Source organism: Spinacia oleracea, chromosome 5 (assembly GCF_020520425.1).
Source record: "Spinacia oleracea cultivar Varoflay chromosome 5, BTI_SOV_V1, whole genome shotgun sequence".
Classification (NCBI taxonomy): domain Eukaryota; kingdom Viridiplantae; phylum Streptophyta; class Magnoliopsida; order Caryophyllales; family Amaranthaceae; genus Spinacia; species Spinacia oleracea.
In genome coordinates this window covers 40,656,775-40,680,309 of record NC_079491.1, presented here as the reverse complement: position 1 = coordinate 40,680,309, position 23,535 = coordinate 40,656,775, and the positions used below count along the sequence as shown (strand labels likewise).

Here is a 23,535-nt window from a genome sequence, read left to right as displayed (position 1 = left end):
TCTTCAAGTTGAGTTTTAAGGGTTTTCATTATAATTTTTTCTCTATCCACTATTCCGATGGAGCTTCCAATTATGGAAGATTCTAAAGCTCTACTTGATCTAATACTGGAATTTTTAGTGCATTGATGGTAAAATGTAAGTTTTATTTTTATATGGTTCTTTTTTTTTTTGATGTTTTTGATTTAAATTTTTTTTATCCGATATTTTGATTTTGGTTTATTCATTTTTTATTTCAATGTTTTTGTTTGTTATTGTTTTTTATCCTATATTTTGATTTTGGTTAAAATGTTGTCAGGATATGATTATTTTTTGTGTTTTTGCAGGATATTTCGATTTTGATTATTTTGTACATTTACTTATTTTGAACAATTGTACGTTATTTTTTTCTTTAATTATTCATAATTTTATTTATGAACAATGCAGATGTTGATAATGATCATTGAGGCCAAACCTTATGAACATTATGAAGGAAATAATACCCTTGGTCCAAGTATACATTTAATACTAAGTCTAATAAATGCGGTTCGGTATTAATTAACAAGTTAATAATTCAGTGAGATCAAGTGAACTGAATGCCTAGCTAGAGGCCGCTTCAGTTCAAGTGAAATTAATAATATTAATCCACAACTTACTCTTGACTAAACCTGTAGGGTCACAGAAATAGTACGTGAACGAATCAAGTACTTAAGTGAATATATTATTCATTAAGTACTCTATTTATGATCATTCAGAAATGGCGGATCTCGGTTCCAGTGGGAGCTGAAATCGTCAAAAGGCAAAGTAAAGAATATTCTGAAAATAAAGATATTGCAAGAAACGGAAAAATGGTTCATAACGGAATTATATATATTATCCAAGTCGCAGATGTTGTCGGAAACGGAAACATGGTTCGTATCGGAAAACATTATCGAAAATAGAAATATTTTCGAAATCAGAAATATTAACAGAATCGGAAATATTAACGGAAACGTAAATATTTGTTCGAAACGGAAATGGATTCCGGAATCGGAAAACGAATCGGAAGCTGGACGAGCGACAAGCCGGCAAGCGAGTCGGCCCATCGCTCGACAAGCAAAGGCCGAGCGCATAACGCTGAGCACGAAGCCCAGCGCCAGCGCCCAGCCGATGGGCCAGCAGCACACTGGGCCGCGCCAAGCAAGCAAGGCAGCAGCACACAGTGGGCCGCGCCAAGCAAGCAAGGCAGCAGCACAGTGGGCCGCGCCAAGCAAGCAAGGCAGCAGCACACTGGGCCGCGCCAAGCAAGCAAGGCAGCAGCACACTAGGCCGCGCCAAGCAAAGCAAGGCAGCAGCGATGCAAGCCCGCCAAGGCAAGGCTGCAGCGCGCTGGGCCTTCGGCCAGTTGCGGCTGTGCCTGGGCCTAGACAGGCACGCGCATCAAAGTGGCCCATCATGGCTGCGTTGGATTGCTTCGTCTTGGGCTCCAAGAAAAGTCCGGTTGCTTAATTCCCATGTAACCTTGGATTAAGTATTCCTAGTCCTACTGGAATTGATTTAATTAAGAGTATAATTAATGTTACAATTCTAATTGGATAAGAATTTCAATCCTAGTAGGTTTGGTAATTCTATTCCTAGTAAGACTCAAATGCCTTATTTCATACCCTATAAATATGAGGCTAGGCCCTCATAATTATACACATCAATTACATTGAAAATCATATTATTTACTCTCATTGTGTTCAAGGGAGAACATAATATAGCCTAACCCGAATACATAAAACCTTAAGTAAAATCCTAGTTGGTTGAACCTAAGGTGGAACCGAACGTGTTGTGGACTTTCTACGGATGGGCAACGTTTGGGGCTCTAAAGACTTGTTCTTGTTCGGTTCGGGAGCAGCTAGGGAAGGCACACATCACATTGTATGTAACCTAAATTATGCTATTTATGTGGCAATTAATTTGGATTCTGGCTTTATGGTTTTTCCGCATGAATTATATTATTGTATTATTCATAACCTAACAATGGTATCCCGAGCCTCTAATTAATTCCATAATCAATTATAGTTAACATGGATAAAATTTTATAAATTTGCAATGAATTAAAGGGGTGATTAAATTTGCAAATTCGTGCGATTATTTTATTATATGTTCGCAGGATTTTTAGGCAGTTTTGTCAATAATGGTCGAAATATTATGTTTTAATAGTGAATTTCGCATGTAAACGACGTTTTAAAATTTTGACAAAAATCAAAGATTTGATGCCAAACCCAGAATTCCCAAATTCGAAGCCTAACTATGACTTTTTGGAGGTTTTAGTTTTTCGAATGCAAAATTTGTAATTTTTATGATGTTAAATTAAATATTTTCGAATCTTGTATGTAAATCTTGAATATATGATTGACCTACTGTATATGTTTAACAATTTAAAAGTCTAATTTTTTTAATTATACAACCTAATTTGTAATTATAATTAATTTGTTGAATTTTAAATAATTTAGAATTTGTTTTGAATTTCATAATTAATTGATTATTTAATTAGGATCCTATAATTAAAAACCACCATAAAATTTGTTAAAATTAAATGTTTTAAAATTTATGACCTATATTTTAATCCCTAAGAAAATATGTAATTGGAAATTAATTCGAATAATAAATTTTCGATTTTTTCGCATAAATTTAGTGAAATTAATATCAATTATTAATTTGTCGTTAAATTTGAATATAAAAGTTTTGATTTTTATAAATCGTTCACAAACTTGCATGCACAAAGCAATGGAAGCTAAGTGTTACCGTTAAGGGGTGTTGCAATAGTACGGGCGTGCAACGACGAGCACAGAAGCTCGTCGCCCACGCGGTGCTAGGCGACGAGCAAGCACGAACGTGCACGCAAGGCCTCGGTCAGCGCTGTGCACGTCGCGTGCAGTGAGCGATGAGGCGAAGGGCGAAGGGGCATGGATGGCAAAGCAAGCGCAAGCGAGCACTGCTCGCGCAAGCCCCTGCGATGGCTATGTTCTCGACCAGCAACAAGCAGGCCATGAGTGTTGCATTGTGCACGCGACCCATGGGCGATGCTGTGTCGCTTGCTTGTGAGAGGCGTGGGCTTCGGCCTACGGCCTTGCCTTGGCACGTTGGGTCGTTCGTTTGATTTTCGGTTGAGCGTCGATTATTTAAATTTCGTAATTTAATTTTTCTTGGAATTTAATTTTGATTAATTTAATTATTATAAATTATTTTATACTTATTATTTTAATAAAATTAAAACCTTGGTAAAATTATAATTAATTAATTTTAATCAACTGAAAATAATATAAAGGGATTTAAAATTATTTTATATGAGCTTTAAATTTTAATTAAATTTGTAAGTTTCCGGTTGGACTAGGAAATACAATTTTATGTTTAAAATTTGTAAAGCATGTAAATTCTTGGTTTTAGTGGGAGCTTTTAGTCATTAAACTCTTGATTAGGTCTTCATTATTTTAAGGTTAAAACAACTCAATTAGAACTAATAAGGTTGAATAATTTGTAGATTGTTAGAACCTTTGATTAGTTGCTGCAAATGTTTATGTGATGCATGATTTTTCTACTAACTTGCTATGTGGGTCATTCATTGATAAATGAATGGATGAATGGTATATTGTAAATGTACTATTTTGCAGGTTATGGAAAGTGACTAATATGGCCCAAATAGGATAGTAAATATGGTCTGCATACCATTAATTTGAATGTAAAATTGGTCTAATGCACCAAAAATTTTATTTAAATATGGTCTGCATACCATCAATTAGTTGTAATTAGTTTTAATTATAGCATATCCTATTTCAAGAAAATGGCGCCTCCCATGATGAAATTCAAGACGGAGTTTCCAATTCATTTTCAAGACGGAGTTTGAAGTTGAAGCTTCAAGATGAAGTCGGGCCATACTAGATCACATTTAAATCTTATGCATGTTTTAAGTTATTTATTGCTTTAAATGTGTCTTAATAATGCATGAGATTGTGGCTTGATTATGTTGCATGATTAAGGATTTTAGTTCACTTAAAATCTAACCAACATAGTAAGAGCCTTAAGTTTCAAACTTTAAAAAAAATTGAGTTAAAAGGTGCCATTCCAAAATAACACTTACTTGGATAACCTTTACATCAATCTAAGTAATAGTTTTCCGCCATAGCGAGGTGTTACTTGTTGATTCTAAAGGGGTAAGGTACACAAATAATTGTGAATACATGTTAGTTTTGGTAAACCTCAACGATATAAGTAAGGAGTCCTTTTATGTCGTGGCAAACGGGATAGGTTTACCTAATAAGTTCTTAGACGTACCTATCAACCAAGAGTAGTTTCTAGACTATTACTCATGATAAATGTTTAGACTTTGCATGCTTCAACGTATGTTTTAATTATTGTTTATAATTAAATATCTTGCACTGCAATAAATCCTTTTAGAAAGGTAACATTAAATTTCCTCGATTGGTAGTGAATCCAAGAACGATTCACGAAAATGAGAGAAAATGAGCAATTTAACATGTACGTTTCTTTTAGCGACTTTTATGGTTGTTTTCGAGTATCAAAGTCGAATGGCAAACTAATTGGTGCTTGTGAATTCAAAATACAATGTAGTTTTGAGATCATAAAGCATTGAGTTTAAACGCTCATCTTTACCAATGGTTAACAACCTAATATCTTTGTCCATTTAATTCTCGAATGAGTCTAGTCCCTAGACATTAGAATAGATCGATACTTAGAGAACTTTAGAAGCTTCTGGTAAGATCATCTAGTTGAAACAAAATATTCAACATAAATAAAATGGTAAGAACTTTGTTGGAGTGACATTGGAAATGTCTAACAAAGTATAAAAGTCAACACTTGAGAAGTTAATTCTTATTAAGACTATAAGAAAAGGTACAAGAAATAGGAAAACAAGGAACAAGTGAAAGGAACTTACAATTCCGTTACTACCTATAAGTTTATGTTTAAAGAAAAGTAGCCTAGCAATCAAACTTCCTTGTATCATATACTGCTTCAAGTTGTTACTTCAGTAATAACTCAAACGATGGAAGCTAGGCTACACAAATGACCTACAAGTGGGAAATGAAGCATGGCATTTCTACATTAGTTTTAGGGTCATCTAGTTTGTTTTAAGTACTTTCAAGGCTGAAACTTAATGGCTATTCTGTTCCATAATCAGCATACCTAAATTTCTGTTTTCAATCACAGAAAGACTCACATTCAAGAAAAACAAAAACAATGTTTGTTTGTTTATTTGAATGAAATGGTCATTTACGGGTTGAGTCGGTATGCTTGATTAAAAAAAAAACTCCTTAACAATGAGAACTTTACTAGGTTCAAATCAATCTCTTGATTTGAGTTCTATAAATCTTTGGCATTGTTGCTTAGACCATATCACAAGTTAACCTTCTAAAGCTCTATTTTGATGGACTTTTGAAAGTTGATTGAATTCTAGATCATTCAAGACGAGCTAGTCTTACTTGTTGAAAGTGACAAAAGAAATGAACTATTGATAGAACTCCTAGACAATAGAGTTCAAAGCTAAAGAAACATTTTATGACTTTATTATTTCACCTGAATTTAAGTGAATATTGGTTTATTAACTCAATGTGATATAAGTTTGAATCAATTTGGCTAGTTCAAAGATTCAGAAGTATAAAATCCACTTGGCAAGAAATCATAAAGATCTAGGTTAGATCATGATGATCATCAATGATTGTGTGTTGTAATTACACAATCTAGCTCCATAAGATATGGTATATCTAAATTGGGATGATCGAAGTCAATTAGTACTTGATTCGATCAATGATGAATCATAAAGATTTTTCCTATAATTTCTAAATAAAATGCTCAACTACCACCAAACTAAACCAAATTCGTCAAAGATGTTGAAAAGTAATTTTAGAATATCTTTTCAATAATATATATATATGTATATTTAAAGATTTGCTAAACTCAGTGGGAGCTTAGTTTTTGTTATTCGACAAACTAAGGCCCAGGTATAGATATATGTTTCATTGTGATTTAGGGTATTGTTTCTACCACGAATTTTTGAGAACATAATGTTTGTTTGCTCGAAATAGTGTCCTTTTGGAGATTCGTTTACAAAATGACAAGTGAGAGAAAGTAGACCTCGAAAGGTCTTCGAGGCGAACAAAAAACATAAGCAGGCGTTCCGGAGGCTTTTCGAAGTTCTTTAGTAAAGCCGAACACTTATTCTTTAGGGGCTTTAGAAGTGGCTTTAAAGAATAGACATCTCTTAGAAGACTTTACAAGTGCTTCAAGGAAAACAGAATATTCAAATGACTTTCAAGTGGCTATTGATATTCTATTGTTTGATGTTCTAAACCCATGTAGGCATAGAGTTCAGGTCACTAAAACTATGAGATTCTTCTATTAGATAGTGAATAAACCTACAACTTGCAGTCAAACTATTATCATGTAGATTAATGAGTTTGTGACTTGTAAGAAAGTTATGACGAAACCCAGATTCCCTAAAATGGTTAGAGGCCATAAATATACTCAATGTTTTAAATGGTTGAAGGCCATAAAACAGAATCAATGTTTTGATGAAAAAATTGACATTCCGTTGATTTGCAAAAATGGTTTACACCTATTGGTTGCAAATTGGTTTTAAGAATAAAAACCATCAAAACATGAAGTTGTGTTGTCACATAAATCTAGATTAGTTGCTAAAGGTTACAAGCAAATTCACGGCGTGGATTGTGTTAAAACCTCATGCATAATCGTAATGCTCAAGTCTATAATACAAACAATGATTGCATATTGGTAAATATAGTAATTGGATGACAAAACGTATTCCTCAATCAAATGTTGGAATAAACTATGTACATGACATGTCATAGGATTTGTGGATCCGAATAATGCTTAAAATGAATGCTAGCTTATGAAATTCGGGTATGGATATAAGCAAGCAATTGGGAATTGGAACTATATTTTGGTGAAGCTAATAAGTATTTTAGTTTCATAAAATGTACTTGATTCTTATAGATATACAAGAATTTTAGTGGGAGTACGTAAACCTTAATTAGTCCTATGTGTATCACACACATATCTCTCTATTATAAAATAACATTCAAATGCTAATAACTTCGATTTAAAAATTATTCATCAATGATGGACCAAGGCGAAACTTAGTACATACTGGGTATTAAGATCTATTTACAAAGATCTTATAATATTATTTTGGATTAAGTAATGGCATTTACTAAATGAAACATGAAAGACTCCATTGGAGATATTCGACCCATGTGAATAAATCTAAGTAATGAATGTTTGAACTATGTATAAGCATTTACTAAGTTAAACATCAAAGAATCTAATGAGATTCTTCACCTATATTATATGTCAAAGATTTTAGCTGGATTCAGTATCTACTGAAATTGGGTAGCTAAAGTTACATGAATAGAATTCAATTGAGAATAATTCTGCAAAAGAATTTATCATGTATGATATAATATGAGGATCGCCAAAAATGTATCTTATTGCTTTAGGCATGAAGAACATATACCAATTTCTATTGGTATAAGTAAAGATCAACTAGATTGAGATTAAAAAAAACTTATGGTACTTGAAAAGGTACATATTAATAGTTCTTGATTCAAGGAAATGAAGATATGTTAAATATTGATGCTACACGCATAAACACTGGCAAAGGAACAAGCAATATCCCTTTGGATTTAACCATTGGCAAGAACGAGCTATATGCATCGTGGTTTGAAATGGCAACATGGATTGGAGACCATGAGTTGTTGTGTGGGAAATTAAATATTAATTTCTATGTTCTAAGATACAGCCAGAAAGTATTCCGCATATCTGTGAACTGCTTGGATAAGGAAATCAAAACAAAGCATCACTAGCAACCTATACAGCTGAATACAGTATTTATTGCCTAAGAAGCAATGAAACAAAGTTGTTTACATTAAGAGTTCTTCACTGAACTTGGGTAGATCACATGTCTGCTGACTTGATGGTTCTTCATTGCAAAATGCGTAGAACCACTATTGAAGTAAGAAAGACTAGATCACATAATAAACAAACTCAAAAGATCTTATCATCCTATCTCGAAAGACATTCGATGAAGAAGGATATTAAGATTGGAAAAGCATGATAACTAAACCTATGCAACAAGTGAAATACAACACTCACATTGTGGCACTGGAAGTTAAACAATGTTTTGAATTACATTAATTGTTTTAAAGATGGGTTTGAGGCCCATGGTTGTAAAACACTGGGGTTGAACATTTATCATATATGAAATGTATTTTCATAATCCATTTAATCTTGGTTTAGTATTAAATGATGAGTCCTTTTAATGACAATATATTCAAGACAGACTACCAGGACCAGTCCTGTGACTAAGAAATGTCTATCAAGTAAACTTGAATGTCAAAAGTTGAAAATGGTCCCTGGTCGGAAGTTTTCTATAAAGGTGGACGCATAGAAAACGCTAGACGACTAGAGTGCAAGATGACTAGTAGTTATGTTTCTTGAACTATGTGGACATGGCAATGTCGCAATCATTTGCATAGATACTTACTTGAGAAGATTAGTATCGGAAAGATCTATGAAACTTTACTGTAACAGATGAAAAATCTGTCATAAGTAAATTTCATTACATTATTAGACACTAATCCTCAACACCTGAGTGATTTGAGATTGATTGTTTGAGAACTGGTTACTTTGACGTTGTCAAGCGTCGCATCGTAAAAGGAGACTATAACGGCAACGCTCAGGTAATCACCTATCAAACGAAGTTTAACCTCAAGCTCATAAGATTGGGATTGTCCTCCCATAAATCAGGATGAGATGCCTAGAGTTGTACAATGACACTCAAAGAGCTAGAAACTGAATAATATATGCATGGCCATGCTCAGATGAATCATAGGCTATGATTATCTGTTTATTTGATCAGTTGAACTATGAAACCGAGAAATACCTCTCGACATAATAAGGATGACTACTCTTACCTTATGTTCATGAGCAAGCATCAAGCGACAAAGGAATTAGGAAATGCACACTTGTCCCTAAAGACAAGTGGGAGACTGAAGGAAATAATGCCCTTGGTCCAAGTATGCATTTAATGCTAAGTCTAATAAATGCGATTCAGTATTAATTAACAAGTTAATAATTCAGTGAGATCAAGTGAACTGAATGCCTAGCTAGAGGCCGCTTCAGTTCAAGTGGAATTAATAATATTAATCCACAACTTACTCTTGACTGATCCCGTAGGGTCACACAAATAGTACGTGAACGGATCAAGTATTTAAGTGAATATATTATTTATTAAGTGCTCTATTTATGATCATTCGGAAATGACGGATCTCGGTTCCAGTGGGAGCTGAAATCGTCAAAAGGGAAAGTAAAGAATATTCCGAAAATGAAGATATTGCCGGAAACGGAAATATGGTTCATAACGGAAATATAAATATTATTCAAGTCGCAGATGTTTCCGGAAACGGAAACATGGTTCGTATCGGAAAATATTATCGGAAATAGAAATATTGCCGGAATCGGAAATATTGCCGGAAACGGAAATATTACCGGAATCAGAAATATTGTCGGAAAAGGAAATTATTTTCCGGAATCGGAAATATTAACGAAAACCTAAATATCTGTTCGAAACGGAAATGGATTCCGGAATCTGAAAACGAATCGGAATCTCGACGAGCGACAAGCCGGCAAGCGAGTCGGCCCATCGCTCGACAAGCAAAGGCCGAGCGCATAACGCTAAGCACGAAGTCAAACTCCAGCACCCAGCCGATGGGCCAGCAGCACACTGGGACGCGCCAAGCAAGCAAGGCAGCAGCACACAGTGGACCGCGCCAAGCAAGCAAGGCAGCGGCACAATGGGCCGCGCCAAGCAAGCAAGGGCAACACACTAGGCCGCGCCAAGCAAAGCAAGGCAGCAGCGATGCAAGCCCGCCAAGGCAAGGCTGCAGCGCGTTGGGCCTTCGGCCAGTTGTGGATGTGGCTAGGCCTAGGCAGGCACCCGCACCAAAGTGGCCCATTGTGGCTGCGTTGGATTTCTTCGTCTTGGGCTCCAAGAAAAGTCTGATTTCTTAATTCCCAAGTAACCTTGGATTAAGAATTACTAGTCCTATTGGAATTGATTTAATTAAGAATTTAATTAATGTTACAATTCTAATTGGATGAGAATTTCAATCCCAGTAGGTTTGGTAATTCTATTCCTAGTAAGACTCAAATTCCTTATTTGCTACCCTATAAATATGAGGCTAGGCCCTCATAATTATACACATCAAGTTCATTTAAAATCATATTATTTACTTTCATTGTGTTCAAGGGAGAACATAATATAGCCTAACCCGAATACATAAAACCTTAAGTAAAATCCTAGTTGATTGAACCTAAGGCGGATCCGAACGTGCTATGGACTTTCTACGGAGGGGCAACGTTTGGGGCTCTAAAGACTTGTTCTTGTTCGGTTCGGGAGCAGCTAGGGAAGGCACGCATCACATAGTATGTAACTTAAATTATGCTAATTGACTATGTGGCAATTAATTTGGATTCTGGCTTTATGGTTTTTCCGCATGAATTATATTATTGTATTATTCATAACCTAACACATTACAAATTTTGATAATATTCATATTATGTTATGAATCCGTTTTTTGTTTAATTATGACATCCTTCACAAATATAATGAACATGCATTCAATTTAAAGATATAGAATATTACGTACAATAATAATGAACATTCGATTTAATCATCTGTTTTTGTTATACACTTACGAGGAATGTGTTTTCTATTTAATGATTTTGAACATTAAGTATTTTGACAATGAACATTCTATTTAAATTCATTGAACATTACTAATTCTAATATTGAACAATCTATTTAACCATATTGAACATTACCTTTTTTTGCAATGAACGTTCTATCTAACCATATCGAACATTACCTGTTATTGCAATTAACAATATATTTAAGGATATTGAACATTATCTATTTTACGATGAACATGCTATTTTAAGATGTCAATATCACTTAAAATAGATAATGTTCAATATCATTTATATTCACCATGAACATTTCAGATGTCAAATCCCGTTAACATTATAGATTAGTTTAATGTTCATTATTGGCTTGGATTTGTTTATGGTTTATGAGGAATATCACCTTCAATGATAATGAACATTCGATTACAATTATAATGAACATTCAATGTAAAGAAATTGAACATTCAATGTAAAGAAATTGAACATTAACCATTTTAATATTAAACATTTGTTTCATTTGCAGTGAATAAGGAAGTAAGGATTTTTGTTGAAGGGTCAGAATCTGTTTTAATTATGATTTGTATAACGAATATGCTTTTAGTAAAGGTTTTGGTATTAGGGTTAGGAAAGGTAAGAAACGTCAAAATAGTAAATTTTATACTATGAAATGGTTTTTTTGTAGTTATCAAGTGGTCAAAGATAAAAAAAGGAAGAGAACAAGGACTTATGCACGATTGGATACGCGTATTTGGTGTACTGCTTTTGTTCAATTTTCAGTTGGTAAAGATGGTGTGTGGACTGTTGTGAATCACAATTTGATTCATAACCATGTTATGGTTCCTCTTAATAAGAGGCATTTGACAAGATCATAAAGGAAGGTTAGTAAGGAGGCTCTCTACTTTGAAAGCTAGTGGTGTTAAAGTGTCTGAGACCTTGAGGGTTTTGAGAAAAGAAGTAGGTGGATTACCTATGGTCAGTTTTACTGCTAGTGATGCTCACAATGCTTTCTCACGTGCAAAAGCTAATAAACTTGAAGGTCGTGACTCTCATCAATTAATCAAGTATTTTCTCAGAGAAATTCCAGTGAAGAAGATTTTTATTATGAATTTGAGCTTAGTGAAGAAGATAGACTTTTGAGTTTGTTTTGGCGTGATGGTAGGATGATGAGAGATTATTACTTTTTTGGGGATTTATTTGTTTTTTATACTACTTATAGGACCAATAAATATGATATGATTTGTGCTCCTTTTGTTGGTAGGAACCGTCATGGTAATAATGTGATGTTTGGAATGGGTTTTGTTATCAATGAAAAAACTGAATCTTTTGATTGGCTTTTTCAAACTTTTCTTACATCAATGGGTGAAAATCCTCCAATAACCATTATGACAGACCAAGTTCCATTCATCGCTGTCGGGATAAGGAACGTTTTTCTAGATGCTAGACATAGATTATGTACATGGCATATTAGGGATAACTCAAAGAAGCATATTGGGAAATATTTGGGAAATATAGATCTTTAAATGGTTTTGTGACACTTTCAGTTATCTCTTGAAGTATTGTGAAACTGCTAATGAAGAAAGGAACATTTTAGTAATTCATGACACTTTCAATTATCTCCTGAATTTGAATATTATTGGCCAAGGTAACTAATTCTTTTTACATTTTTACTTAAAATTAACAAAGAATGTTTAGTTCTACACTTATGAACAAATACTAATAAACAAAGGAACATTTTAGTAATTCATGACATTAGTATTTTTTATGCGTTTTCTGATTAAAAATGAACAAACTAGTATTACATAATGATCATTTTGGGTTTATTAAGTGTTTTTACTACCAATTATCAAAAATGTGTTTCTATATATTTATGAACAAATATTAATATTGAAATGAACATTTTTATTTATGCATGATATAAGTATTTCTGGTGTCTTTTCTTACTTATGAACAAATAAGTATATTTAAATGAACAAATTGGCATTTCATAAAGATCATTTTGTTTTTTCAGAATGTTGACTCACTATAAATTCTCCATGAATGAATGGTTGAAGAATTTATATACAAAAAGAGAGATGTGGTGTCCTTTCTATTCTAAGAACTATTGGTCTGGTGGTGTTTTATCATCCCAACGGTGTGAAATTACGAACAAGCAGTTTTCCATCGCCTTAATAAGACACAAGGATTGTGTGATTTTTATCATGTTTTTTGGATGCACGTACTAGAAGAAAAAACACTATTTGCAGCGCGCGTAAATAGGGCATTTTACAACGTTTTTGAGCGCTTCAATTGCGAGGGATGCAAATAATGGACTTTTATTCGCAGCGAACAAAATCGTTGCAAAAAAGACATTAATTTTAACGCGCGATGTTTCAAGCATTTTCGCAATGTTCTGCAGTACGCCCGCGTTGTAAAAAGAGATTATCAAAGGCAAATTTTCGACACTATTCGCAACATTCGGCTAAGTGTGTGCGCTGCAAATAGTACATTTATTTTACCAATTTTTTTTACTGTAGTAATGATGCATTGGTAGTAGGTACTAGCCTCCGTAATTTTTTTAGAACAAACATTCAACATAACATAGTTATAAAAAATGGGAGCCAGAGTTTAAACATAAACATCAACATAAACATGTTTGGAGTAGACCATCAAAAGGAGAAAAAACAAACCGTCGGCCATTATTACTACAACTACCTTCCCCGTCTTCTTTTGGATTTTCTTCATGTAGAATTCCATCTCCTTCCCCTCCAAAATATATCTTCCATTGACAGTTTAAAGCTTTTAATTGGTTGCCAATTAAAAATACTGCAAGGGAAAATGATTACATAAACTATAAATTAATAAAATGTAGTATTGAAAGTTTTCAAAGAAACTCACTTCATTAAATGGAACAAAAAGCAAATATATAATTGAAACTCAAATGAAAAACTAAAAATGAGAATAACTACCAGGAAAATTTTCAAATATAAAATATTAGCAAGAGATTCCTGGCAATAAGACTAAAATTCAATGGACAACCTACGAACGGTGTGAAACTATGAACAAGTCAGTTTTTCGTCGCCTTAATAAGACACAGGGATTGTGTGAATTTTTATCATGTGTTTTTGGATGCACTAGTAGAAAAAATACCATTTGCAGCGCGGGTAAATAGGGCTTTTTGCAACGTTTTTTAGCGCTGCAATAGCGAGGGTGGCCAATAATGGACTTTTATTCGCAGGGAACAAAATCGTTATAAAAAGACATTAATTTCAACACGCGGTGTTTCAAGCACGCTGCAAAAAGTGTATTTTTCGCACATTCTGCAGTACGCCCGCGTTGCAAAAAGAGATTATCAAAGGCAAATTTTTGACACTATTCGCAGCATTCACCTAAGTGTGCGCGCTGCAAATAGTACATTTATTTTAGCAAATTTTTTTTTACTGTAGTAATGATGCATTGGTAGTAGGTACTAGCCTCGGTAAATTTTTTTAGCACAAACATTCAACAGAACATAGCTGTAAAAAATGGGAGCCGGAGTTTAAACATAAACACCAACTTAAACATGTTGGGACTAGACCATCAAAAGGAGAAAAAACAAATTGTCGGCCATTATTACTACAACTGCCTTCCCCTTCTTCTTTTGGATTTTCTTCATGTAGAATTCCATCTCGATCCTTTCCCTCCAAAATATATATCTGCCATTGACAGTTTAAAGATGTTAATTGGTTGCCAATTAAAACATACCACTAAGGGAAAATGACTACATAAACTATAAATAATAAAATGTAGTATTGAAAGTTTTCAAAGAAACCCACTTCATTAAAATGGAACAAAAAGCAAAGATATAATTGAAATTCAAATGAAAAACTAAAAATGAGAATAACTACTAGGGAAATTTTCAAATATAAAATATTAGCAAAAGATTACAGGCAATAAGACTAAACTTCAATGGACAACCTAAAAAAAGTAGTTGATTGACGGTGTTATCGCATACTGCACTAGCAGGTTAAGCACAATAATACGCAGACATGAGACAAGAGATATCAAGGTCAAACCCAGCCATCTATTGATGGAGACAATCACAAACCTGTAGCAAGAAATGGGAAGCTAAGCTACTTCTTCAGACAGATCTCAGAATCTCTCCTTAGAATTTCATCATCAGAATCCAAGTCAATCCAAGAGTTGAGTTTGCATATCATAAAGAATAGAATTAATTGCATATGCTATTTTAGCAGATCATAACACAATTAACCACATTGGCTTCAATACAAAAGTGAATCACCATCTTGTTAAAAACGAAATTGAAACTTTCTTTAGACCAAAATGAACCTGGTGTTTATAGATTACAATTCAACGAGAAAATCAGAAATCTCCACATAATAAAATGAAGAAGATACATGATCCATAAACAGATTTTTTTACTCCTTCCATTTACAAATAAGTCACATTTTCCACAAAACATTACCCCACTTCCTGTAGAGGGGATCTTGCAACTGACATGGTAAGTGAATCAATGCACACAAGGCAACCCCTGCTTCAACCTATTTAGGTACAACCGAATATTCTCTTATAATCTACTGCTATTCAGGAAAGCCATTGTTTTTTTTTCCTACCATCCCAACATAGTATATGTAACCATTACATTAAAATGGGAGTATCAATTGAGCTGCGTGAACTAATCAAATATAAATTAAAATCATTTAGACTTGACCCTTCCCCATTCAATATTTGGTTTATGTACCCGGGTGCACAGTGCTCACCGTGCACCCTGTTTTTAAATGAAAGAACATAAAGAATAATTACAAAGAACTTAAAGTCAAAATATAAAGAACATTGATAAAATGTAACAATTTATCACATAAATTTAGTATTTTTTTGAAAAAAAATCATCAACAAATCTTCAAACTTATCATCAACTTCATGAATAAAAACAAAGAATTCTTAAACAAGCGGAAGACCATTCCAAGCTAAAGTAGAAAGAACTTATAATTCAAACTCATAGAACATATACGCCCATAGAACATATACACCCATATAACATGTAGTTCAAACCCAAAGAACATATACGCCCATAGAACATATACACCCAAAACATGTAGTTCAAACCCAAAAAACATATAATTCAATCCTTAAGAACTTATAACTCAAACTTAAAGAACACATACTATGGTATTTGTCAATATTATATATGTCCAAGAGCTTTGTTGATACTGTTGTGAATTCTTATTGAGTTTCAAAATTGAGTAGGAACTGACCAACTTAAGCTATTTTTATTTTATTGCATCATAAATAAGGCTCGGGAATCTAATACCCCCTTTACCCCAAAGCTAAGTTAACATAAATCATTGAGATGATAACCATGCTTTGTAAAATCGAGTTATCATATCGTAACATTTTTTCAATTTTTTTAATATATACAACTTCACCATACCTCAGCCTTTCTTAGGAATTATGAGTTAACAGTATCATTAAGGATAATATATATGCATGTTGAATATTAAAGTTTTCCTCACAAGTACACATATGTTTCCAATTGTTTAGGGTCGTACCCTATGGGATCACACAACCCATATCAGACAAGAGTTTATTCTAACTGAATCGCCTTCTTCATTAGGGGTAATTTGGATAAGTACGATGTGCTCCTTATCAAATTAGGGGTGCATTTGTTGTACACATTTTAAAACCTACTCTTAGCAAGGGTATATGATAGGTTAATAGCCTTAAATCAGTGGGAGCCCAATAACAAAGTCAGGCCCAACAAAGTCGTAAGCCCAGAAAAAGAAGACAGAGATACCCCATTAGAGGTCAATCCCAATAGAAGCGCGAGTCTAGGAAGGCTAGAGCCTAGCGTCAGTCACAAATAAGTCGGAAGCGTGGAATAGGTCAAAGGTTGGCGTTGCCACAATTATTCAATCCCTCTCTCCCTTTCAAGCAATTATGGGAAGTAACTCCCACTTTCCCACAACCGCTTTTCAACAGCATCTTATCAAGGGGTATATATATATAGCAAAAACCGACAGATTAAAGACAACATCAACACAAAAACATGCAAATCATTTCATATTTTTGTAGCTTTCATTAGCTTTAGCCTTCCCTAGGCTTACGCAGTTTTCTCCATGTATTGAAAGACTTTAAGCGGTTAACGTCAATGTGGTTTCCAAGCATTCAACCATGGAGGTACATTTTTCATGATATAATGTTTGTCCGGTCTTTATTACATATCAAACAATGATATTTAATTACCTTGTATGTTGTTATCTTACGCATTTCGTTTTGCATTACTCGTTCACGAACGAGACCTCTACATAAAAAGGTCAGTCGTCCCTAAGGGCGGTACCCCTAAGTACCTATATCCCCCTACAAGATAAGGTGCTATCTCTTGTTCCGTAGAGCGCAACAACAATTTGGTTATATATTCATAATGAATGATAAAGGTGTTATCGCTTGTTCGTGTATAGTGCAACAACAGTTTGGCTTATATATTCATAATGAATGATACCATGAGTGATTTAGGGCGGTCCAAGTCCATTTTAAAATAAGTTGGATTCGGAAATTTAAGTCTGAGTTCGAGTACAATCCAAACCGTTTTTCAAATCTGATTCAATCAACAATTTTGGGTTGGATTGGTTTGGACTTTAGATCCACCTACACTACTGACTATGGGGATTTCAGTAGTGTAGTTTTTTAATGTTTTTGTTACTTTCTTGTCGCCTTTAATTTTAGTGTGTTTGTATTTCCTTTTGTATCTTGCCGGTTGCCCCTATCTTTCACCGAAAAATAAATTTCACCTCCAAAGATAAACAAATCTAAGTTTTTGGATTCAACTATTGGCACTTTATGCTCTAAATACGGACAACTTTTTAACGGTTTAAGGGATAAACGACTTTATAACCAAAAATTTCAATTTATGTAAAAAAAATATCTACATTTAAATCCCCTCGAGCATTTTGCATAGAAAATGTATGTATTTTCTAAATAAATCCCCTCAGGTCGGACCATCGGACAATTGAAAATTGGGGTGGAACTATGGAACCATACCCTCCCCAATATTGAAGATGGGATGGAACTATGGAACCATACCCTCCCCAATATTATTTGCATTTACAGTTTATGTATGAACATCCTCAAATCTATGGGGTATTGGAACTTATGATCCGTATGTTTCAACCAAAAACATTTACAAAGAAAATGAATTTTCACTATGTTTGGAAAATAATTTTCAAAGGAAAATAGTTTTCTTGTGTTTGTTTCCTTACAAGGTAATTTATAAAAAAAACCATTGAAGTGAAAAAGAGATATAAATATGTAAAAATTAGAGAGAAAAATGTGTCATTCCTCTTTTCATAAAGAAAAATTACTTTTCTTCTTTTTTTTTTTTTTTTACAATAGCTACAGTGAAGACTTATTCTAAAGAAAAACCCAAAATCCTGCATTTAGTGGCCAAGTTGTGCGCTTTGCACACCTCCTCCCTTGGAACTTTAAGGATCGTGCACCGCTAGAATGTCGATCCTAGTGTCTTTATTTCCTCAATGACTCCCATTATTGCTATGTCAACCACACATCCCTTACATAAGCTAGACACCAGAGGCGAGGAATCAGTATTAACTCGCAACCATATTTGTCTTTTTGAGGCCCAATTAAGGGCCAGAAGACAAGCCTTAGCCTCTGCATGATCGGAGGAGACTGCCCGTCAATATTGCCCTGCCGAATCCTCTAATTCTGAAGGTAAAGTAGTAGAAACCGCTAATACCCATCCCGCCTTTCCAGTTTTTTTATCCCAAGACCATCAACCTGCAAAACAAATTCGTTATTTAAAATTATTTCTTGGCCCAGATGAGCCATATGGAATCCCGGAGGTTCCCTTGGCCCTTCTATTGTTTTCTCTTGATTACGAGTTCTATAAATCTCCACATCCTTCAACTGATTGCTCAAAACCGCCAAGACAGCTCCTGGATGACCCCCCCCCCCCCCCTCCTCCTTAAAAACTCTTGCATTCCTCACTCTCCACAACCCCCAAAGAAAAGCAATAAAGCTTTTAACACGCCCCCCGTTCCACCCTTCTTCGCTATGAAAAGCAGGATATAGCTTCGTAACCATTCTCTCAATGACCACAATTCAATTTTTGAAGGATCAATTTGTAAAGGTCTATACTTCCAACTCAAATTAGCCACCGAACAAAATCTCAAAACATGCTGTAAATTTTCCTCCTGAGTACCACAGTAGTTACACATGACATCACAATCCAAACCTCTGCTAGCTAAGTTAGCCTTGACTGCAAGTCCATCATAAAAGATCTTCCAGACAAAAAATTTCCATTTAGGAAAGATGTTCATCTACCACACTAAACGAAATAAAGCCAGGTCTTGATCTTCAAGCTTTCGACTATCATCTGCATACTCCTTGCGTAAATACTCATAACCCGAACTTATTGTAAATTTGCCAGACTTTGTGTGCTTCCAATATCTAAAATCATCCACACCTCCCTTCGGGATCTCCATCGCTAGAATGGAACAAGCATCAGCCCATACAAACCTATCTCGAACCAAGTCTACCTTCCAGGAAGAGGACTCACTATTAATGAACTCGCTGACTCTCCATCTTGCTGATGGTCCCAGTCGTTGGTTTGATCTAACTTCTGGAACCCTACCTCCCATCCAAGCCATACTAGAAGCTAACACTTAGTTCCAGATCTAATTTTCCATGCTAGACCCCCGCTAAACTTTCCTTGTGCCTGATAAAGACCTTTCCTCCCCCACGATACCCCTACCCCCCTTCCTCCTTCACCACCCAGGGTTATGTTACTCCTACCATCAAAACTCGAAAGGACTCTTGTAACCAAAAGTTGAGGATTACCCACCAATTTTTGGACTTGTTTAAACAACATGGTATCATTTAAAATGCCCGAAGCTCGTAGTCCTAATCCTCCTTCATTCCTTGATTTTTGCACAATCCCACGTTCAACCCAATGCATACCCCTTTCACCCTTTCCTGCCCAGAAAAAACCTGGTAACCAGTGAATCAATCTTGTTTGTAACCGTTGCTGGAATTTTTGGACACCTCATAACATGAGACGCAATACTAAGCAGGATCGATTGGATTAGGATCATTTTCACCGGTTGAGAAAGGCGTAAGGAGGACCAAGATAAGATTTTGTTTTGAACCTTATCAATGAGAAACTGGAAATCATATTTTTTCTTTCTCCCCAAGTCAATAGGAGCTCCTAAATGATTACCTAACTTTTCAACTTCTCCTATCGTTAAAACCACTTTCAACGCCACCTTCAAATTCTGCCTCATATGTGACGAAAATTTGACATACGATTTCTTATAATTCAAATGTTGACCTGAGATCTTTCCAAAGTCCTTAATGATGTTCATAATATTCCCACACGACTCCTCATTTGCCCTAAAGAATAACATGGCATCATCTGCAAAGAAAAGATGATTAATCAAAGGAGCACGCCGACTAACCTTTTATCCCCTTGAATAACCCAATATCTTCCCCCAAAAGAAGCATTCGCGAGAGGATATCCATACAAAAATAAGAACAAGTAAGGAGAAAGAGGATCCCCTTGACGTAACCTACATTTAGGTTTGAAACCCTTAGTCGTTCTTCCATTGATTAGAGCTTTGTACGAAACTGTGGTGATACATTCTGAAATCAATCCAACCCAACGATCTAAAAAACCATACCCTTTTAACACTTTCAGAATGAAAAGCCGGTTCACCCTATCATAGGCCTTCGACATGTTCAACTTTTCTTCTCTAAGGATATTGTTTTAGGGCATTGGAAAAATTGTTTTGTGTTGATTTCCCGAAACAAACAGAGCTGTAGTTCGTTTTGGGTTGATTTGTGATGGAAATCGGGAGGAATCTGGGACGTGGGATTTGGGTTTTAAGGCCTTTAATGTCAACAAGTACTTGGGCAAGTTTTAAGCTTTAAGCAAAACAATGGTAGACATCCAACTCAACTTTACACCGGCAAATACCTGATACAGAGTAACAACACTGAAGCCTTGCAAAAGTTCAAGGTCCTCCTCAAACTTTATTGTTTCCCTTTTTGAAGCATACTCTCCTGGATGAATCAAATACATTCGAAGACTAAATTTAACCAGCTTCAAACACAAAGCTAAGCCAATTATCAGATGGAGATGCAACTAAATTCATAGCTCCTGAAATTACTCCATAATGACTTGTTAGTGAGTTCAACAATCTGCTGTAGGATAACAAACTCAAAGCGATTTAATCACAGAAGTAAGCCAGCAATACCACAGTGAAACAGCTTATAAAAGGAAGCACAAAATCGAAAAAGAAGCAAAGTCACTCTGATTTATATAGTGAATACACTTTTCACAAATCTCAAAACAAATAAGATCCTCTTTTCGCAAGGACAGATCTACTTCAGAAAGTATTTATTTTTTTAGCCAAACCTAAAAACCAAGTGAAACTTTAAAATAATAGTCTAAAGACATCAACACACCGCTTCTAAGATTAGGGCGCCCTTTCCAGGGAAAAAAACTCGAAAATTTACTTGAGAAACGATGACAGGAGTCAGGACCATGAACAATGAACAAAACTTTGCTTAGTACTTGTAGTCCTTAACGTGAAGGCTCTCAGAGGCATCAGCTCCTCCAGCACCACCCTGATACTTTCCAAGGGTAGCCTCAGAGTTACCCTTTGCCCTAGCAAGGAAAACTTCCTGAGCCTTAGCCACATTCTCTTCCTTTCCTTGCCATGCCTTGAGGGTACTCTGCTGAAGAGCACGACCGTATGAGAAAGAGAGAGTCCATGGCTTCTTGGTCTCTAGCTTGTTCATGGCATTGAGGTTAAGTGTAGCTTCTTCCTCACTCTGTCCACCAGATAAGAACATAACTCCAGGTACAGCTGGGGGAACTGTCCTCTGCAGTGTACGGACAGTGTACTCAGCTATAACCTCTGGAGTAACCTTCTTACTCTCTGATCCTGGGGTAACCATGTTAGGTTTCAAGAGGGTACCCTCAAGGAGAACATGGTGGTCATTCAGGGCCTTGTAGCAAGCTGCAAGTACACGCTCTGAAACTTCAGCACATCTGTCAATGTCGTGGGTTCCATCAACCAATATCTCAGGCTCAACAATGGGGACCAATCCATTTTCTTGGCAGATGATCGCGTAGCGAGCAAGACCGTTGGCGTTTTCCAAGATGGCAAGTGGAGAAGGCTCGGTTGGGCCAATCTTAAGGACAGCACGCCATTTTGCAAAACGAGCCCCGGCAGTGTAGTACTGAGCACAACGCTGGGCAAGACCATCAAGACCCTGAGTAGTTGTCTCACCATTGGTTCCAGCAAGCTCAACGGTACCCTTGTCAACCTTGATTCCAGGAAGGACACCACCATCCTTCATGACATCAACAAAAGGCTTGCCTGGCAACAAGTATACATGTTAGTATTAACAATAAAATGAAGGAAAAGTGCCTCAAACAACAAACATTCTGAAATAATGAATGAACCAAAAGATTACCATCAGCAGTCTTTTGGTAGAGAGTTTCCTCAAATAGAATGACTCCACTGAGGTATGGAAGGGCACCAGGGGTGGTGAAGAGAAGCTCACGGAGAGCCCTCCTGTTGCTTTCTACATTCTCAACATTGATGCTGGCAAAACGCTTTCCAATGGTGCCGGTTGACTCATCAGCCGCAAGAATACCCTTGCCAGGGGTGGCAATGTAAGAAGCATTTGCAATGAGCTCATCTGAAAATCAAAGATGAAAGGTCAAATTCAGCTTTTCCAACATTTTTCAACTTTCTTTTAAACAGACACGGGTAATACTTGATGCAACTAATAGAAAAATAATGGGAATCAGAAAGACACAGTGAGTTTTTACTACCATTTCAAAATTGAAAGACCACCCTTTAAGGTTGATCAAACTATATGACAAATTAAATTATGTTGTATTACCCTCAAGAACAAATCCCTTCTTAATTTCAATAGAAAGGAATCCAATTGCCGACAAAACCAACCCTTTTACATCACGAAACACCGGCAAAAAATAATACAAAGTATACAAATGAAAACGGCAATACATCAACCTCGAAAAACGACTAATATATATAAAACTTCACACACCATGGCAAATGAGGATTCTACAAATCAATTGGCTGATATAAACAAAATATATAAACTTTCCAGTTTACAGACCAGTTGTGCATTGTGCCACGGCATACAACATTAATATAACACATTAAAGTTGATATTTTTATGTTATCGCAATCGTTCAAATGATTTTATTGTATGAAATTAACAGAAAACAAGCGTCAGATCCCCAGTTATCAGATGCGTAGATCTATTCATCTTAAGCTTCAACTTATTAATTTCAATTAAGTTGGAGCAAAATCATACCAAATCATTTAGAATTAAACTAGCAGTTATAGAGATTAAGAACAGCATAATCTTAGAAATTTCGCCATTAATCACAGCACAAAAACAAAATCATGAAGGATATGGCGTCGATCTGAGCCAAAAAAAACATCAAAATCAAAGCAGAGAAATTAAGAATGTAGTACTAAACCAAAAATCGGCATAAAGAAGCTAAGATCGGATCTAATTTCAAATCAAAAGAATCAATGACATCAAATAGAAACACAACGCAACACGCAAATAGATCTGTTAAAGAAGAAGAAATGGAGGAGAGGGAATAATACCAGCGTATTTGCCTCTGTAAGCAGTCATGGTTGTGAGAGAATTTTAGAGAGAGAAAATGTGAATTCGATGAGAGGGGAATAAAGTTTTTGAGAGGGAGAGAGATAATGGAGACGAAGGTAGAAGAAAGGGTTTATATAACAGAGGGAAATTAAATTAAAATCG

The 23,535-nt window shown here is 35.3% G+C and overlaps 1 protein-coding gene across 1 annotated transcript; it reads right to left on the bottom strand.

Moving 5' to 3' along the window:
- Positions 1-21,011: 21,011 nt before the first annotated feature.
- LOC110786983 (fructose-bisphosphate aldolase, cytoplasmic isozyme-like) lies at positions 21,012-23,535 on the bottom strand. Its single transcript, NM_001426371.1, has 3 exons — positions 23,373-23,535; positions 22,195-22,422; positions 21,012-22,097 (listed from the first exon to the last, which is right to left on the bottom strand). Exons 1-3 carry the CDS (start codon positions 23,398-23,400, stop codon positions 21,280-21,282), a joined length of 1,074 nt encoding a protein of 357 aa, NP_001413300.1. The 5' UTR covers positions 23,401-23,535; the 3' UTR covers positions 21,012-21,279.

What these genes read in the sequence shown, in the direction of transcription:
- LOC110786983 (NM_001426371.1), bottom strand. Translation starts at nt 23,400, where the DNA reads ATGACTGCTTACAGAGGCAAATACGCTG. An exon ending in TTACAGAGGCAAATACGCTG is followed by an intron (nt 22,423 to 23,372) that starts GTATTATTCCCT and finishes TTTGATTTTCAG; the next exon opens with ATGAGCTCATTGCAAATGCT. An exon ending in CTACCAAAAGACTGCTGATG is followed by an intron (nt 22,098 to 22,194) that starts GTAATCTTTTGG and finishes ACTTGTTGCCAG; the next exon opens with GCAAGCCTTTTGTTGATGTC.